Raw genomic sequence first — 19,183 nt, 5'->3', positions numbered from 1 at the left:
TATAACCGTCTCTTTATATTCCCTGTTGAGTTGTTTCCTGTTAGTGTGCCTATAATAATTTTAAAAATGCATTTTAGGACAAATGATATATTTTTAAATGTGATTACAGTAAATATTCCCATCCCCGGAATTCTATGGAAAGGAATATCCTTCACCCGGAATAAAAACCTATGCATTAACATCTTGACTACGATATTACGTGTTACCGGAAGTTGCGTAAGCGGAAATTCCACTACCCGTAACCCGGATGGAGGTGTAATGCCGCGGGAGCTTAAATACACGCAACGCCCACCCGATGCGGCGGAAAAGACACAACGCTGAAACAAGTTTTCACTTCGCGTTTTTCGATCATCAGATTCTAAACGACGATGTGTAAGTGAGTTTTTATTGCTGTGCGTTTTACTGTAATTGTGAATGATTTTAACTTTATTCACTTACGTCCTGGAGAACGCGGCACTAGCTTAAAAGCAGTACCCACTCGACATGACCGAAGAAACGTGTTTGCTTCGCCGTTTTCATTCATCAGATTCGAAACGAAGACGTGTAAGCGACTTTTTATTGGCGTGCATTTTACTGTAATTGCGAAAGATTTTAACTTTATTCACTTACGTCGTGTAGATCATCGCATCGAAACGTAGAAGAACTGTAACGACTGGAGCGGAGCGAGTGAAATGCATCCGTTTGAGCGAGGCTGGACACAAAGTTAAAAAGATCCAGCAGACACTTGGAGTCGGAAAGACGCAAATCTACGAAACTTTAAACAACAAGGCATCGATTCAACTCGTGATGACAAGCCACCATCCAGCAAGGAAGCAATGCAAATGGCAACAAAAATCCTTCAGTATGCACAAGAATTACCAGACATCGGTGATCAACGGGACAGTTACTTGCAACTAGCAAGAAAACTGTATGACACGCAGGCAAACATTGTCATAAACCAAAGAATGCATCCAACAAAACAATCCAAAATACACATTTTTTTCCCAAGACAGAAAAAAATAAACAAAATACTGTACGTATTTTACTGTTGTGATTTTTTTGGGATACACCTGTATTGCAGTTTTTGTTATATAAACAGTTTTTGGACAGTATATTTTTGTATTTTATTGATTGTGTTGTTACACGTGCATTTTGTCAACATACTTGAAGGTTCATAAAGGACATGTACCATGCTCATTTCCCAAATGAGGAATTTCTGTTATCAGGACAAATTGGACAGCGCAAACACGAGTCCGTACTAGAGAATATTTACTGTACCGTATTTTTCGCACTATAAGGTGCACCTACAAGCATTAAATTTTCTCAAGTCGACAGTCTACCCTATAATCCGATGCGCCTTATGGTGTAACAGTCTTTTTATATTCCCCGTTGAGTTGTTTCCCTGTTAGTGTGCCTATGCCATCTTGTGGTGATTATTAGCAGTAACCAATTGTAACAGAAAAGCATTCTGCCCGACACTAATTGACATGTGCATTCGCCAACACACACTCAAACAGACAACTACTTTGTGAGCTCTGCGCAGCCACAATGAAACAAAGATAATACCAAAAGCTAAGTTAACTACTGACTAAACGAAGGAAGGAGACAAGCAAGGATATGTAGATGTAGCCAACGAGGTTTGCGTGCCTTTGTATGAATTAATTGTCTTCATAGCTTTTGTCTTTCATTTATTGTTTTGTAATGCCATTTGTATTTATACCAAGGAATAAACCCTGTCGTGTCATGCTTCATGCTATATCCTGAGGGAGCTACATATGGATCAATATTCTGATTTCTTGGACGTGGCTTTTTAAATATTCTGTAAAGCGCTTTGTTACAGGTGCAGCGGTTGAGAAGGCGCTATAAAAATAAAGCTGTATTGTATTGTATTTCCTTTAGCATAGCTCCATCTAGTGGATGCATAACGCACCCGCAGCCACAACTGGAGCTTCTATTCTTTGCGCCTTGTCGTGCAGTGCGCCCTATGTATGAAAACCGTTTTAAAATAGGCCATTCGTTGAAGGTGTGCCTTATAATCAAACACGCCTCATAGTGTAGAAAATACGGTATATGATTGCATAAAAAATGTTAATTGAGTCCCACCTCTAATGTATGTCACGCAGCTGCATGCTTTTCAGGCTTCACAGATTTTACGCTCACTTCAAGACATTTACACACCCCCATGTCAGATACGCGCTCAGGGTGAAGTCACCTTAAAATGTGGGCAATCCCTGTCTAATCTGGCTTTGCGCATATTCTCCTGTCGACTGAAGCACTTTTCCTCTTCCACGCTCAAGAGTATGTTGTTGGTCACGCGCCATTGCTCTAATATGTCCCAATTATCAGTATATATGGACCCCGCTTTCGTTTTAACTTATGCCAAGGAGACGTTACTGAGTTGTTATTGCAGTGGTGTGGAAGGGGAAACTATTTTGTTATTTTATTATATCACAACAGCACGGTCGAACACTAACATACTATTGGTTCCAGCAAAGAAAAAGGATTTAAAATGAAGTTACTGTGCCATTTTATGTATATTAAAATCATGAACGCCCACATCTCTCCTCTCTTTACCACTGCTTAAACACGGCGATGTGAATCACTGGGTGTGAGTGGGTGTGTGTATGTGCCGCTTGCACTGCGCGAGTGGGCACATGTAAACTACAGTGCACTGCATTAACGGCTGCTCAAGAAATTCAGTCAGGCAAAGTTTTGTTGTCAAGCCAAATGTGAAAACTCCTTGTTAAAAAGGAATGCATTCCAGGGCAGGCATGCAAGTCAAATTTTACGATGAGGTCATCATATCTGGCCTGACCCCTCCCAACTACTAGGAACCAAATCTTAAAGAAAGACAGGGTGGGGAGAAGGGAAGAGGAAACTTGGCTTGTGTTCGAGTAGCTTGAGTGCAGCTGGGAGTGGGGTCATGTCTACTGAGAGAGATTGAAACAGGCTATTTCTGGGCTGGCCCGCCTGTCCCCTCTTACATAGAATCATGCATCATCCCCACTCTTCACTATCTTTGCTCACCCATCTCAGCCATCCACACCGAGGACTAATTTTACAGTCCCCCATCAGGACCTTTTTAAATGACGCTTTCATGTTTCTCATGGGGGCGTGAGGTGAAGTTAGCGGTCGTCAGACTGAGCCATCACAGAGAGGCACGCGGGAGAAAATGGCTGCACCGGTTGCCGTCCCCCGATTTGTCCCGTGAATGATTGTGCAGGTTGTTGGAGTGTGCTCAGACTGCTTGCGGGAAGACAGCTGAGTGCGTGAACTCTGTGTAATGGTATTAGCATGCTACATCAGCCAAAAATGGTGAGTGATTTATCACCAAAATATCTATTTGTCCATACTGCAAACATCTCTCACGATTTAAATTAAGGTACTTTAGTTTTGCCAGTCTGGACTGACTACTCTACAAGCAGTTGTTTCGCATTACTCGTGCGGGCCAGGACAACCACCCGATCAAATGCTTGCCAGAACTCTCTCCATGAATTCATCTTGTCACTCGTCACAATTATGAGATGGCAAGGAGCACATGCGCAGAGCAGCTGGTGGCCTCTTACCACGTGGACAATACAATATTATAGAGAAGAAAGAATACACACCGATCTCTTCATTTGTAATTATGCAAACAAATGGGTGATCGTTCATAATATATATGACCTTAAACATAGTTGAGCCACCACTTTTGGCCAAGTCCCCCCAAAAATATAACAGCTCTCACTTTTATCGCGGTGGTCACATTCCACATTTTTCTCGCAATAGGCGAAATTTGCAAAGTAGAGGTTGAATTTTTTTATTTTTTTATTTATGCTTCAATTAACCCTTTAGGGCACAACAGTTACTACAATGGACAGCTTATCACGTTATCAGGTTCCCACATACGGTTCCCACCTTTCTAAACATTTGTTATATTCAATACTTTTAACTTTTAAAATGCAAAGTGTAGAATCAATATAGAATTGATGATTATAAGCTGCCTTCATAAATGAATGTGGACAAGTGCAACTGAAAATGATCTGCAGCCCAGCAGCAGACGAGGTCAATTAAATGCCGTCTTAATAACTACATGAAAGTTTGCTTTTTCATTTTAAAATGGTTTACCGTGACCAGAATCCCATGTTGCAAAGGTAAAATTCTGATGGATCGTCGTTATAAATCCTTGTGGAAACCGAAACTAAGTTACCCTGACTAGCTCCTTCACTGTCATCGTCTTCTTCTTATTCTTCTTTTAAAGGAGACCAAGAAGCAACTTCCTCTGGAAGTACAGAAGTAGAAGACTCCTGCAGTCATGGCAACCTGGTTTTGGTTTCCACAAGGATTTACAAGGCGCATTAATCAACCAGGATGATATCTTTGGCTCCAATGTTATGTAGATTTTGGTTTCAGATAAGCAATTGCATATTAAAAAGCACTGTACTGCCCGGACTGGGCTCTGTCTTCGGGCAGTAGGCGGGCGACACCCTGAACCGGTTGCCAGCCAATCGCAGGGCACACAGAGACGAACAACCATCCGCGCTCACATTCACACGTAGGGACAATTTAGAGTGTTCAATCTGTCTGTCATGCATGTCTTTGGAATGTGGGAGGAAACCGGAGTACCCGGAGAAAACCCACGCAGGCACGGGGAGAACATGAAAACTCCACACAGGAAGGCCGGAGCCGAGATCGAACACACGACCTCTGTACTGTGGGGTCGACACGCTACCCACTCCACCACCAGGGTCTAGGAGTGTATTTCTGAACGCACCCACATGAAGGAGGGGGATTTTGAGGGCGATGAGCAGTTATCACCAAACCTTTGTTCTGTCCCTAAGGTGTAGTCAGATTCACACCTCTGGGGAATGTAGGGTCTTCAGTTCACCTAATAAGCATGGTTTTGGGATTCGGGTGCGAGATGGAGTACCCAAAGCAAACCACGAGTAAACACGACCACCACTACGCTGCAGTTTTAACATATTTCTCTTCTATACAGCTCTCGAAGGCTACTTTTTTCCATCATTGGGCAAAAGGGACTTACTCTGGACTCTGTCATTTGTATGTAGAAGCTCATTCTTGAGGGGCACACTAACGTTAGACGATTTCCACCATACTGTTTTGTCTCTGTGATTCCTGCCATACCCCCCACCGGCCAGCACTCACACCAGGATAAACATTCATATTTCTGAACATTAATGAGTTACTTCACCGCACTGTAAATGCCTATTGACGGACTGATAATCAGGCCAGGTTGGTATCTGCCATTTGCGCAAAGTCAGCTCGGATAGGTGCCAGTTTCCCGCACCCCTGAGCAGCATAAACGGGATAGAAAATTGATGGATGGATTGCAAGGGGTTATTGGTTATTTCTATTCTTCATGGTGGTGGTTGGGCGGCCCGGTGGACGAATGGTTAGCACGTCCACCTTACTGTGCTGAGGTCGTGGGTTTGATTCCAGGCCCCAGCCTTCCTGTGTGGAGTTTGCATGTTCTCCCCGTGCCTGCGTGGGTTTTCTCCGGGTAGTATGGTTTCCTTCCACATTCCAAAAACATGCATGGCAGGCTAATGGAACACTCTAAATTGTCCCTAGGTGTGAGTGTGAGCGTAGATGGTTGTTCGTCGGTGTGTGCTCTGCGATTGGCTGGCAACCGGTTCAGGGCGTTGCCCGCCTACTTCCTGGAGACATTTTGGATCGGCTTCAGCACACCCCGCGACTTTTGTGAGGATAAGCGGATCAGAAAATGGATGGATGGATGGATGGATGGTGGCAGTTGTCATTAGTCTGTGGTGGGAGGAACGATTGTGTTTACAGTGAACGACATGTCTGCATTTTGCACTGTTCATAAGCACGTGCCCGAGTGAGCACAGCATGGGATTTGACTTCTTAATTTGTTCTATTTATTTCTTTGATATCAGTTCGCTGATGTAATTAGACATTGGCAGAGAAGCCCAGAGGAAGCAGGACTTGCATCAAACGCACTTAAGTAACAGTGTCACTTGCCTCGTGGCTTAGTAGAGCTGGTACAGAGTGTCCTCGGTTTCTGATGGAGTTCCATTCCTATGGCGGCGATGTACGACTTGGTTCGGAAAGTGGTGTAGTCTATCACTAGCCTATGCTAAATCAGCTGTAGGGTACGAGGGTCCAAGCAATTCATCGGCCGGTCAATTTGATTGGCTGAGCTCTTTTAATTGGCAAAAAATCTTTTTCTTTTTTTTTTCCAGATTTTTTTCGTTTTTTTTTTCAAACAGTAACACAAAAGACCTTCAAACATTCACTCCTCCCGCCAAAAAAAAGACAGATTTTTGCCAAGTCATTCTCTCTGTCATGAATTTAAACAAATAGTGAAAAGGAAAGTCATGAAAAACAGTCATATGTTCTGCCTGCAACGTATCGCTTTCTTTTAATAAGTGTTTGAGGACGTTCTTTTGCTGTGTGATGGATTTTTATATAGTGCACTCTTGGTATGTCGTGACCGTTGTAAACCGAGCAAACCCTCCAACTTTTAACCAGGCCAACTTCAATCTTGATCCTTCCAATATGTGTGGAGCCCTTTGCTTACTTCCCCTACAGGCTGGAGTGGGAAATCAAGTGCTGGCTTTATCGCATCAGCCAACATTTACTGAAGAACAAACTCTGGGGTCCCTTTTTAGAGTAGAAGTCCTCTTCAACTCGTCTTTGTGACAACTAGGACATATTTTCACTTTAAAAGCAGTAATTGTGTTCTAAATAGAGACAATGTGAAGTACACTACAACACAGGAATGTTATACTTCTGATTGCAACCGTTCGATAAACATCTGGACCTAATAATAAGCAGAGAGATGCACAACAACTGTTCCATTTTTTTATTTTTTTTTTGGCAGTTTGAAGCATCCCCCCTGAGGCATGAAGGACAAACACAGACTCCTCTACGGCTCAGGCATTTGTGTATGGGTGAGGGAAAAAAATAAAGCATCCTTCACCTGTTGCAATGTCTGCGATTCACTGAATACTCCAAATCCCTCAACTTGAATATTTTTTCCATTTAATGTTCAGGAAGCATTTTCATTCAAATATATACAATGTACACATATGAATAAAAGTTGAGAAACAGCCCTGTTCAAATGCTAGGTTTCGTGATGTAAAATTTTAAAAAATAATTGGGACCAAGATCAATCATTTCAAAAGTTTGATCACGTCATCTATGTAACCTGCACACCTGAAGAAAAAAAAAAAAACGTAAAATAAATGATAACCTATCACTGATCCGATCAGAAGATGAACCAATCTATCCAATTTAACTTTTTCTTCCCTGCTATTCACGGAGGAGTGGGACCGGCCCAGCCCACAAATAGCCCAAATTTGCATATAATTGCTCCCCATTATATGAATTGGGAAGATAATAATAACAACCCCTCAAAATTGTACCCCAAACCCTGTTAAACATTCAACACATGGAAAAGGGGGTAAAGGAGACTAGGAGGAACCTCACAAAATATTGGGGGAAAAAATTTACAAATAATCCAATTGCATATGCTGGGAAACCTTGTAAAGTCTAACAAATACGCATATCTGAAAACGACGACTTTGTCGTAGCACCTTTGGATTATACTACTGCACTCGGTCTTTTGAGTCTTTTAGTCTGGCACGCAGATGTCTCTTTGCAAAAATGCTCCAAGTCTGTTAAAATGTTGGGCACAACATTTTACGGATCACAACAGAGATATTTGATGGAACTATTCATTATTCCATCCGTCCATCCATTTCCTGACCCGTTTTGTCCTCACAAGGGGTCGCGGTGGGTGCTGGATCCTATCCCAGCTGCTTTCGGGCAGTAGTTTCGGACACTCTGAGCTGGTTGCCAGCCAATCGCAGGGCACACATACAGTAGACGAACAAACATTCACGCTCATAATCATACCGAAGGACAATTTAGAGTGTCCAATCAAACTACCATGCATGTTTTGCAAATGTGGCAGGAAACCGGTGTACCCGGGTAAAACCCACGCAGGCACGGAGAGAACACACAAACTCGATATAGGAAGGCTGGAGCTGGAATCAAACCCTGCACCTCTGCACTGTGAGGCGAATGTGCTAACCAGTCGCCCACCGCATCACCCATTATTTTATCCAACAACCCCAAAGCGCGATGCTGCCACCATCATGCTTCACTGTTGGTATATGAGCTTTAGCTATGAGCAAACGAACATACATTTTAGAATTATCCATGGAATTATGGTTCAACCCTATTTTCATCGGACCATAACGCACTTCTCCACTTGTGGATTTTTGAAAAATCTAGCCATGCCAGGATGTTTTTTCTCTGTCAGATTAGGCTTTTGTCTTGCCACCCTACTCCATCACCTTAACACATAAAGATGAAGGGAGATTGCTGTCGCTTGTGCTAAGAAGGCCGTACATGCCAGAAATGTCCTTTCGTATTGCTGTCGGCTCTTGGCAGCCTCCCTGACCAGCTTTGTTCTCTTGTCAATCATTTTGGAGGGACATATAGTTCTTGGTGATGGCATATTTTCTCCACTTCATGCAATGCTTTCCATGGCACATTTCATGCCTTGGAAATTCTTTTGTACGAGGAGGCTGATACTTTTCTGTGGGCCATGGCTTGTGCTGTAAGATGTGACTACAATAATGACAGGAAAAGCTGGATACGATCGCTGAACATGATTTACGGTTAACGAGAGACGCTTTCATTGCTGACGGGTGTGTGCTGACTCCCATTAAACATGAGTTTGAATGTGATCGGCAGATTCTGAACACATGCACGTTTGTGAAAACACCTCAGTCATTTATAACCCCCCACCACACCATCTATTATTATTCTTTTTTTTTCCAATTCAGTTGAACAGGTTATATTAATGGTGGCTAAATGTTTGAAATGATTTATCTTAGTCTCTTTATTCATATGACTGAACCTGCCGTTCGAAAAGCTGTCTGTCGACTTTGCATAGCCGCTCTATGTATTTCCTCATGCCTGTTTCACGTGTTTGCCATCGGTCCGTGATTGAAAAAATAATAATAATAATAATTTCTATTTTTTTACAAGGATTGTGAATGACCTCTTACCTGGGTAGAAATCTTTGGATTTCGACAGCTTAATGGTGGCACCCGTCTCTTTCTGCAGTTGTACAATCGTCTGGCCGCCCTTGCCAATTATAGAGCCGGCTGCATAGCTGGGAATCAGCACCTTCAGGAAGTATTCGCCCTCCTCTGTGTGACAGAGAGAGACACACAGAATGTAAAAAGGGGTCACATCTCATAAAGTTGCCCTGCAAGATCATCATTTACACCACGGGTGTCAAACTGAGTAGTTCAGGGGCCACGTGCCTAATTTGATGTCAAGTGGGCCAGACCAGGAAAATCAGATGATAATTGCTATCCAGTGAATGCCAATATATTGGTGAGGGTTTTCCCCCCATTAATGACATTAGAAAAATCTACACCTTTAATGAACTATACTTTCATAAAAATAAAAAAAAACGGACATTGTTCAGTCACAGCAGCTGCTAAAATCAGCCTGCGCAACCTCATTGTCTTCTAGGATTGTAACATCTGGCCCAGACACCGAAATGATGACAAGGAGGTGGACGATCAACGATATATTCAACGCACACAGATGGGTCACTGTCATCTGTAATCATGGCAAAATAACAAAAGCCAACACACACACACACGCACACACACCGGCTCCCACTTCATTTCCTCACACCCGCCCCCTTCTCTTTTTCATCCAATGATAAGTCAGGACTCAGCCAAAAAACATTCCTGTCCTTAACAGACAGTTGGAAATGATTGAACTTTGAATGTAACACATAATGGCAGGGACGCGACGGTATTCTTCTTTCACTTTCATATTCATCCCGCTCGCCTGGTTGAACCCTCTAGCGCAGGGGAGCCCAACCTTTTTTGACTTTTCGATCAACCAACCTCTCGCGATCGACTCGTTCCTGCACAAGCGCGCATATGCACGCACTTACACACGCATGCCATGATGAGCAATAACCATAACGGCCCCGAAGATGAACGAGTCCGAAAAATAAAGTAGACACAAGAGTTTGTGGGTTCGTGAAAAGGAAATCACTGCCTAACTTCGTCAAGAGCTGACGCGGAGGTGTGGGACGCACCTTTGAGGCGTGTTAACTAAAGTGGCTCACGTGTATCGTTTTAAATTGTTTCTCCGATCACTTCAGATTCCCATTCTTTGCCAGTGCCCTCGGGCAACTGTACATGAAACAAACTCTGAATGAGAATACTAATAACAGTAAAAGAGATAGCGTAACAGCTCTGATCACTAGCCGTAATTACAGACAGCTGACCGCTAACAACTTCCAGTGATGCACGTCACGTGCCACCGTAGGTTAAAGGTGACATGCTTTTTTATTTTATTTCAGACAATTAGAATGCTACGGGTGTAGTGTGTGCTAACACAAAAATATATCATACTAATAACATGCACAAGGGTGGCCCGGTGATCCGGTGGTTAGCGCGTCGACCTCACAGTGCAGAGGTACCGGGTTCAATTCCAGCTGTGGCCTTCCTGTGTGGAGTTTGCATGTTCTCCCCGGGCCTGCGTGGGTTTTCTCCGGGTACTCCGGTTTCTTCCCACATTCCAAAAACATGCATGGTAGGCTGATTGAACACTCTAAATTGTGGATGGTTGTTCGTCTGTGTGTGCCCTGCGATTGGCTGGCGACCGATTCAGCGTGTCCCCCGCCTCCTGCTCAAAGACGGCTGGGATAGGCTCCAGTACCCCCCGCGAACCCTGTGAGGGTAAGCGGATCGGAAAATGGATGGATGGATAACACGCACACAGAAACACAAATGTTTTGGATTTGTTTTTTTCCCCTCGACACCAGTCCGCGAGGTACCAGTCGATCGCGATCGACGTATTAGGCACCCCAGCTCTAACGGGCCAGTTTTTTGGCGGGGCCCGGGCCTTATGTTTGACACCGCAGACGTAAACCATACTTAAACAACAACCGTAAGACATGCCGTCGCTTCAGTATCACACATACTAACATTTAAATCAGTCCAGTGATGTAGTTCTGTGTCCCGTCCTAGATATTTTTTTAGAGGAAATGATGACCTTCTTTCCAGATTGCAAGGGCCTAATTTAAGCTGTTTTCAGCGGGTTTTAAGCAGCCTCAGTCCAAAATGCAAAGCCGCACCAGTGTCACTCACTGTGTGACTTACTTATTAGGAAAGGAAGGATCCGGACATTTCCAGCGCAATCCGCGAATACTGCAACAGACTTATCTTTCACAACAAGCGGACATGAGAGTAATGTATCGCAGCAGAGCGCCCAAATTAGTTTCGATTGCTTCAATTTTGAAAAGGGGCTTAGTTTGAAGACTGCCAAATGCCTTTCTGCCTTTTAGATCGTAAAGTATTGCCATCATCGTAAGGGATTGACGACAAAAGGCATTCACCGCCAATGAAATTGAGACTATTATGAGTATGCTACATTTTGATTGACCTTGAATCCAAATCAAGCCGGAGTGTGACAACAATTTGATGCGAGACCACAAAGAATTACAAAATGGTAGCGATGATGTCACACAAAAACAGCGGGTACGGGTTCGGTCCTCCTGTTTCTGTGAAAATTGATCCCCCCCACTCCCCCGTCCCCCTGCATCCCGATTCCGATGCAGTGACGTCATGTTCAATCTTGTTCAGCTGCCTCAAGGGTGATACCACTTGTGTCGGCAGAGATGTAAAGAAACACTGGATGTGGTATTTTCTCTTAGATTTTTTTCTTCTTGGTTGAATACGCTGTTATTTTTTTCCCCATCCACAGAATCGGACACAAGATGGACTCAGTCTTGACAGGAGGAAGACAAATGGATAGAAGTGGATCCCAATGAATGAAAAACAACCTGTTGCCTGATTAATGAAGACATTTAAGAGTCATGTGGAGAGAACATGGCGTTGGAACGTAAAGAATGCGCACAGTATAAACGTTAGCCTCTCTCTCCTTTACATTAATATGCTCCTCATGTTCCATTCAGACGCCGATTTGTTTAGAGTGCACCACCCAGAATGAAAGGTTCTGGCAAGTGTGTGACAGTTAATAGAATTACGGCGACATTGTGAATTTCCTACTGTATACGTTAGGGCAGACCCAAAAATTAAAAAACCAAAACCTCGTAAACTGACCAACCACTCTTGATTTGCTACATCTGAGATAATTGTCCGAGAGAAAATGTAAGCGCTACCAGGATGTGTATTTTTCCGCAAAGGCCATTGCCTCCTGATCTTTTGCGTTTGTGTACAGGCAAAGTGTTCTGATGTCGCAATCCTCACATCAAATCACACTAAAATGACCTTGGCGAAAAATAAAAGAAAGATCATGCATGATCGCCGCGGTTGCCGTAAAGTATTTCAAGCCGAGACTACTATTGCAGTATTTGGATCTAATGTCAGCGCGCCAAGAATGCCAATTGAACAACGCTGGTTGTAGAATCCAAACGTCGAAAGACCTGTTGTTGACAGACAAGCCCAAAGCCACTGCGTAACTTTAGGCTTAGCATCAAGTCAACCCAGTGGGGGGATGCGGGGTGGTGGGGGGGTGGGGGGCAGGAAAGCGCTATGGTTCTCCCCATCACCCTTACAGTCATGTTTGCAGTCATTAGTCAATAATTAATTCCGACCTAGTGTCTGAGATCACAGTAACAGGTTTTAATGGCATCATGTGGTAGAGTAAACACGGCAATCTGTTGCTGCAATCCGCCAGGGAAGTCGAACAGTGGGGCACACTGGGATGCGGAGCCAGTGGGGTGCTAGTTCAAACCTCTTCTTACAATACTGGGAGGGTGGCTTGGAGGAGATGCCAAGCCTAATGGATTTAGTTAAGTCATCCGATGGGGGCGGGGGGGGGGGGGGTCAGGTAGAGATGCCTTATGCCTGTCCATGCTCCTTCCCACAACCACTACCCATTCTGCATTTCAGTATAACTAACCTGCCACCCCGAAAGGAGGCAGAACCAAAAATGACCGACAATGGACAGAATTACTCGGTGAAGTCAGCAAAACTGCATGTCTTTAAGATGGATGAATTCAACAAGTCAGAGAAAAAGAGTTTGGAGGCTTACCCATTCTGAGATCTGCTGGTTCTCAAGTCCTCGCTCAGATCGCCATCAATGCCGGGGCACAATCTCGAAAGGGTGTCTCAACATTAGCCTCGGCATAGGTGCGACCGTAGTGTTGAGGAATGCGGCCAGTGGACCTTTTTTTCACTGAGGGCTGTTTCATCGGTGGGCGCAGGAAAAAAAAAAAAGAGATTTCACCGCAGCGTCCGTGCCATGCCTGCAGCTGGCCACAGCCTCAATTGTCTGCGAAAATGCTAATGCAGACTCTCAGTGTTTTCAGTGAAAGACGGCACGCATTGTTCGAGCCTGCATCGGTGTGAAGGAGGAGGAGGAGGAGGGATGGGGGGGTCTTCCCTGCCGCATCACCCTTTTCACTGCTCTCATCCATATTCATCGAGTGGCCTGTCCATCTGCGGCAGCGCGCAGGAATGACATTGGGCTCGGCCAATGGCTCGCCTCTCTCGCAAGCACGTCATGTCCCCACCCCCCAAAGCCAGTCCCAAAAAATTGAATTTTCTCCCCATACTCCGCCTCTTTTGACGCAGCACTATAAAGTATGGCAGTCCCTTCACTCAATTTTTTTTCTTCGTGAAAACCGACAAGGTGAAGCATCGAGGGGGTGGGGGTGGCGGGGTGGCGAGCTCCTTCAGCCGTGAATGGGAAAGCGTGTATCGTGACCTTCAACGGCGAATCAAGCAGTGTATTGATAACAGATGATGAAGAAGGTGGAGGAGGAGTGATCGGAGAGAGAGCGTGCCGTACGCCACCCACTCGCCTTTCCCCCCCACCCCCAGTCCCTTAGACGGCCATGTTTGAGAGGGGCGGAGGGGCTCATCAACCATTGCAAATGGCAGTGCCGCAGAATGGTGGAGGGGGGTGATGAAGCCAATCACTACGCCTATAAAATCCCACACCGAGGGGTATTTTAAGAAAGTGCACATAAAGACCGCAACGTGCGTGCCTTTTAACTGTCTGCATGTAGACATGGTGGGTCGAGCGTCATTGAATAGAACATTCTGGGGGAAGCGGGCAAAAAGAAGGTGCTTCCGCATCATCATATGTGAATCGAGGCCTAATGTTGGTCCAGGAGCCTTCTAGAATATTCGCCCGTATATAGACACAGCTTCCCCGTAGACTCCATCTATCTCTCCCTTTGCTCTGCCTTCCTTCCTACCCCTCTCTCTCGTTCTCTCTTTCACCACCACCTGGCAAATTCTCAGTCCGCTCACGTCATGTCGCTCTGCAAGGGCACCTGTGTCCTTCCCAACCAAAAATTCGAAGAAAAAAAAAAAAGAACTAAGGCGCACATCCCTGTGCCAACCCCTCCATTAGCAAAAATAAATAAATAAAAAGCCATGATCAGTTCTAATCCTAAAAGCAAGTCACACAAGCATTCTCTGTTTGTACGCACTTGCTAAGTGACACAGACTCGATGAATTGGTGCCGAGAAATGAATTCAATGCGTTCGTTTTGAGGCGAGGGGGAGCGGTGCTGAGAAAAGAAGAGGGATCAGCCTCACTCGGTGCGTCCGTAGCTTCTAAAGCACAATGAGGGGGGGCTCAGCTCTGAGAGCACAGTGTCTCTTTTCTTTGTTACAACTGACAGTCATGTTAATGATCAGCTCGCTACAAGGAACATGATCAATATCAAATGCGGACATGCGGTGGGTGATTGTAGCGGTGGCTCAGTACCACCGTGCTGTCTGTCGTACTGTGTAGTGCTGTCCCATGTTTCTGCCAGCATTGCAGTTGATGCAATATCCATCCATCCATCCATTTTCTGTTCCGCTGATGCTCACAAGGGTCGCGGGGCGTGCTGGAGCCTATCCCAGCTGTAGGCGGGGTACACCCTGAACCGATTGCCGGCCAATCGCAGGACACACATAGACGAACAACCATCCGCGCTCACACTCGCAATAACACAAATTAACATTGGAGTAATTGCATGAAATAGCGCATCATTTGGAGCATTGCCATAGCTGACTTCAGTGCACGTAGCACGTCAACATCAACGACATTAAGAAGAAAATGAAGGGATGGAGGGAGTGATGAAACCACTCAAGCAGTGGAAACATATTTAGTAAGACCCCCGGAATATATATTTAACAACATAAAATCAAAGCAATTTTGGCAATATGATTGGGTGATAAATGTAAACATGACTAAAATATTGGGGGCGGGGGGGGGCACGGTTGAAGTAAAAACAACAACAAAAAACAAACAAGAAAAAACGTGCCGCAAGAGTTGTACATGTGCTGTCATGACTGGCTCGAAGTCAAGCAGCCAAATGTTCCTCATTTCATCAACAGCCGGGATAATTTTGTCACATAATCTCACAATTTCTTTGACTTGCATGCATCTTTCTTAACACGGTAACTAGGCAACATTTCACATTGAAGGCTATAACGCATTACCAAATCATATTGAACTTGGTAAATGTTTGCAAAGAGTCGGCCTCATAGCGATGAGTGCCATCTGTCATAAGATTGTGATTTTCAAGACATCCAATTGAATTGTGTGACCTACAGATTGTTATCGCTAAGAATTCCACAAGGAGAAAAGTGCTACCTCCGAATTTCCGAAGTGAGAACACCACGTGACTTCTCCGCACCTTTGCTCTCAGAGGTGCAAATGCAGGACGGATGGAGACGGAAGCCATTGAAATATGACTGGTGACATAAGTGGCCACTAAGATGATATTTTTGAAGAGAGATGAAAAAAAAGCCCTCATGCTGTTCCACCCTTTCAAGGACAGCGGTGACTACAGTGGACAGTTTATCATGTTATCAGGTTACAGGGTGCATGAAAGGGATCAAATAGGGTACAAAATGGACTGAGTTCTCGGGTCGCAGAGCCAGGCAAATTAAGTTTATGTAACATGCTATTGAAAAGTACCAGGGGGATGGGGGGTGTCCATTGAGCTGCAGATCAAAACCATCTGAACTGCACTTATGGCACACAACATCAGTATGTTTTTCTTCCTGTACATGTGCAATCATATATTCATTCTTTTTTCTCTTTCCAATGAAGGAAGATTGAATGAGAATCATTTTGGCCGCTGCAGTAATTCTGGGGGGGGGGGGGGGGGGGTCGCAGTGAGGTGGCAGGTCTGAATTCTTTGTGCATATTTGTCATGATAGGCAAAATAACAGAATCATCATTTGGTAACGAATTCTGTCAATTGTTGATAATGATGCACTGAAGCAAAACTGAGTGCACTACTTGGCTGTAATGACATATAAGCTGTGGGAAGCTGAGCTACACCGGTTAAGACCTCCAGTTTGCAGAAACAGGCATCGAAACAGGAGTTCAGAACATTTTAAAGAGCGAATCTCCCATCCCGTTATGATCGTTTTAGAAAAGCGGCAAGTAATGCGATTCTTTTTTATTTTTATTTTAGTGAAATCTATTCTCCATTGACGTCAAACATATTCACTTTGGCAATTACAATACTCTTCGTGAGCAATGTTTCTGCTAAGTTTTATTATTCGATGCAGCACCTACAGCGAGACTCTTTGTATTTAACTGAAAGTGGACTTCACAGTGAATTTCCAGCCAAATGTCTGATCGCCAGGTCCCACCAGAAACTGCGCTATGAACCCCATTCAACAGTTTTGAATTCACACTTAACATAATTCATATTTGTCAAGGAGGATAAGAAAAGATTGATCTTCTTTTCTCGGCACAAGAGCTTCAGGAATTATTCATCTAGCGATACAAACCACAACTGGACAGAGAAACAGATGGTTGCCGGTGGGAAGAATAGTTCAAATTTTCTCCTTTGCTTTTTAAAATGTTTTTTTAAGACTTTGCATGATAGAACACACCACGTCTGCGGTGGGGGGGGGGGGCTGGATTGATATGCAAAAGCGACCTGCCATAAAGAGGCCACTGTGTCAAGGCGTGTTGCAGTAACAACCGCAAGACACACACAGCCACATACACTCACAAAAGTGCAACCCCCACCTCCCCCAACCAACCTCCCCAAAAGCGCCAAGTGCACAGGTGCAGCACATCGGGGGTCTTAACACGCAGCTCGAATCTGAATTTAAGATACGCGGGTTTGTTTTCTAAGCGGCGGCCCACACGCAAGACTGTAGCAAATTCGTGTTCCACAAGTGACGGCAAATGCGTTGGCGCCGATATGGGTATGATGGAAGAATCGCGATGGAAGAAGCTGCTCGTTACCTCCAGTGTTGGTGCGCTTGGTACAGCCGGCCTCCTCCGCCGGAGTTTCCAGCGGTCGTTTACGGGAGTCCGAGTTGTCCGCCTCCATGTGGCTCTGCTGCAGGTTGTGTGGCAGATTTTGGAGGTTAGCGGTTGAGTATATCCCGTTGTGGTCCATTGCTGCTTCGCCACCACCGGCCATCATCTTTCCCTCTCCCGGAGCTGGAGATAAATTTGTGCTCGTCTCTTATCCACACACACGCGCACACACACATACACTCACACAGCGCCCTCACTACGAGCAGCACATAGCCAGATGACGCGCACCGCCAAATGAACAAGTTTTGGGGGATTGAATGGTTAGAACGGGACTCGCAGTCTCCATTTACCGCCGTCTCTTACTGAGCTAAATATAAATCACATTGAGTGAAAGGCGCTCTCCGGAGTGCGGTCCTTATTGTTGACGCGCAAAACAGACCCGCACCCCCGCCCCACCCGAAAAAAAGTACAAATAATCATAAAATTGGCGACAGTTTACCGATGTGTACCCTTATGTAACGCCATCTTTCTCTGCCGCTGTTCCTCGAGCGTTACAAGCGCTGTTGTTATTGTTGTTGGAGAGCGTATCAGAGGGAAATGGAGTTGGGAGTTTAGGGAAGAACCACAGTGCCACTGGCACGATTGTTCATTGTGTATCCCAACACCTTACATGTCTTATTTTCGTTTCGTGTTTTTTTTCCCAACGAGGCAGGTACCTAATATGTCGGTGTTTTGTTAAAGTTAGAATCTGTTGTAGTAGTAAGTACCTAATTTTGTCATATTTCTGTCGAATAATTTGGCCTTTCCCATTGTCACTTTTTACTGTTTTTATGGGATGTAGGCTGATGACACGGCAGAACTGCACGACACTATAAAAGACCAAATTTCTTAAAGAATAGTGTGATGCCCTGTGTGATATTGCTAAATTACCATTTAAAACCAATTTTCTTCTGGCATAAACAAAATATTCTGATTTCCGAGACAACTGTTATGAAGCATAAAAGGAAGGATAACCTTGCCTTAATTTATCGAAACACATCGCGTGCCATTAAATGTGGTCTACAGCCCCTTTTACGTTTTTTAATAAAACGTATGGTAGTAATTTCTACGCTCATACGTGTCATTTTTTTCTCGCAATGCAAAGCAAAAAAAAAAAGCAGAGCAAAGGCAGGTGACTCCAATAACTCGTAAGTAAAAGCAAAGCAAACAAAAAACAGAGCAATGGCTACTAACTCCAATAACTCGTAAGTAAAAGTATCACTGTTATGTCCAGTTGATGTAACCAGAACGAGAGCTTGGTGACACCGCCTAGTGGATAATTTCGTGATTACACTCTCATTGTCACTGGCAAAAAAAAAAATGCAAACGGTACCGTGTTAGGCCCTGATAATTACGAAAAATATCACCGTTTTCCGAAAAAAATTTGTCTTGTTCAAACAACAAAAACATTATCAATAGAATACCATTAAAAGACTATAAAACATCGTGGTAGAAAGGCAGACAAATGTGATTTCATCGGAGTAAATGTAGATCTCGAACACTTAAATCTACTTGAACAAATATACAGCGTGCACGTTGTCGCTTCGAGTTCTTTCGCCGGCCACACACATCACATGCAACGCAATTTTATGCAGTTTTCTTGAAACGCTCCTGAGACTTTTTTTTTTTTACAATAAACAATTCTGGCGGCACTGCACAACACCAAAATGTCGCAAAAATTCAGGAATACTAAAATAATGATGATCGTGTCTCAAGTTATTAACAAATTTACTGACTCGGTGTGAAATCAGTGCACCGTTGCGCAAAACAAAGTCTATAACAGAGAGTTTGGTGAGGATACATTGAATCGTACAACCTGAATCTGTGAGTTAAGGCACGTGAGCAAAACACTTTTACTTCCCAAAATACTTATTTACTATACTTGCTTTCATTGC

The 19,183-nt window shown here is 44.2% G+C and overlaps 1 protein-coding gene across 2 annotated transcripts in view; it reads right to left on the bottom strand.

The window, feature by feature from the left end:
• nova1 (NOVA alternative splicing regulator 1) overlaps positions 1 to 17,655 on the bottom strand; it is a 38,637-nt gene extending 20,982 nt beyond the window's left edge. Inside the window, exons 1-2 of one of the 2 annotated variants that reach the window (XM_086131446.1) lie at positions 17,232 to 17,655; positions 9,024 to 9,167 (exon numbers count right to left, since the gene is read on the bottom strand). In XM_086131446.1, coding sequence (XP_085987572.1) covers positions 9,024 to 9,167; positions 17,232 to 17,415 — 328 coding nt within the window. In that variant the 5' untranslated portion in view covers positions 17,416 to 17,655. Of the gene's footprint in view, positions 1 to 9,023; positions 9,168 to 13,047; positions 13,510 to 17,231 lie in introns of those variants that run through there. The other variant, XM_086131447.1, reaches the window with a different exon arrangement.
• Between the last annotated feature and the right edge of the window lie 1,528 nt (positions 17,656 to 19,183).

Source organism: Hippocampus guttulatus, chromosome 15 (assembly GCF_054856545.1).
Source record: "Hippocampus guttulatus isolate MCC_2025c chromosome 15, RoL_Hgut_1.0, whole genome shotgun sequence".
Taxonomy (NCBI): Eukaryota; Metazoa; Chordata; class Actinopteri; order Syngnathiformes; family Syngnathidae; genus Hippocampus; species Hippocampus guttulatus.
Note: the sequence above shows the minus strand (reverse complement) of the source record. Positions and strands in the feature narration are given on the sequence as shown.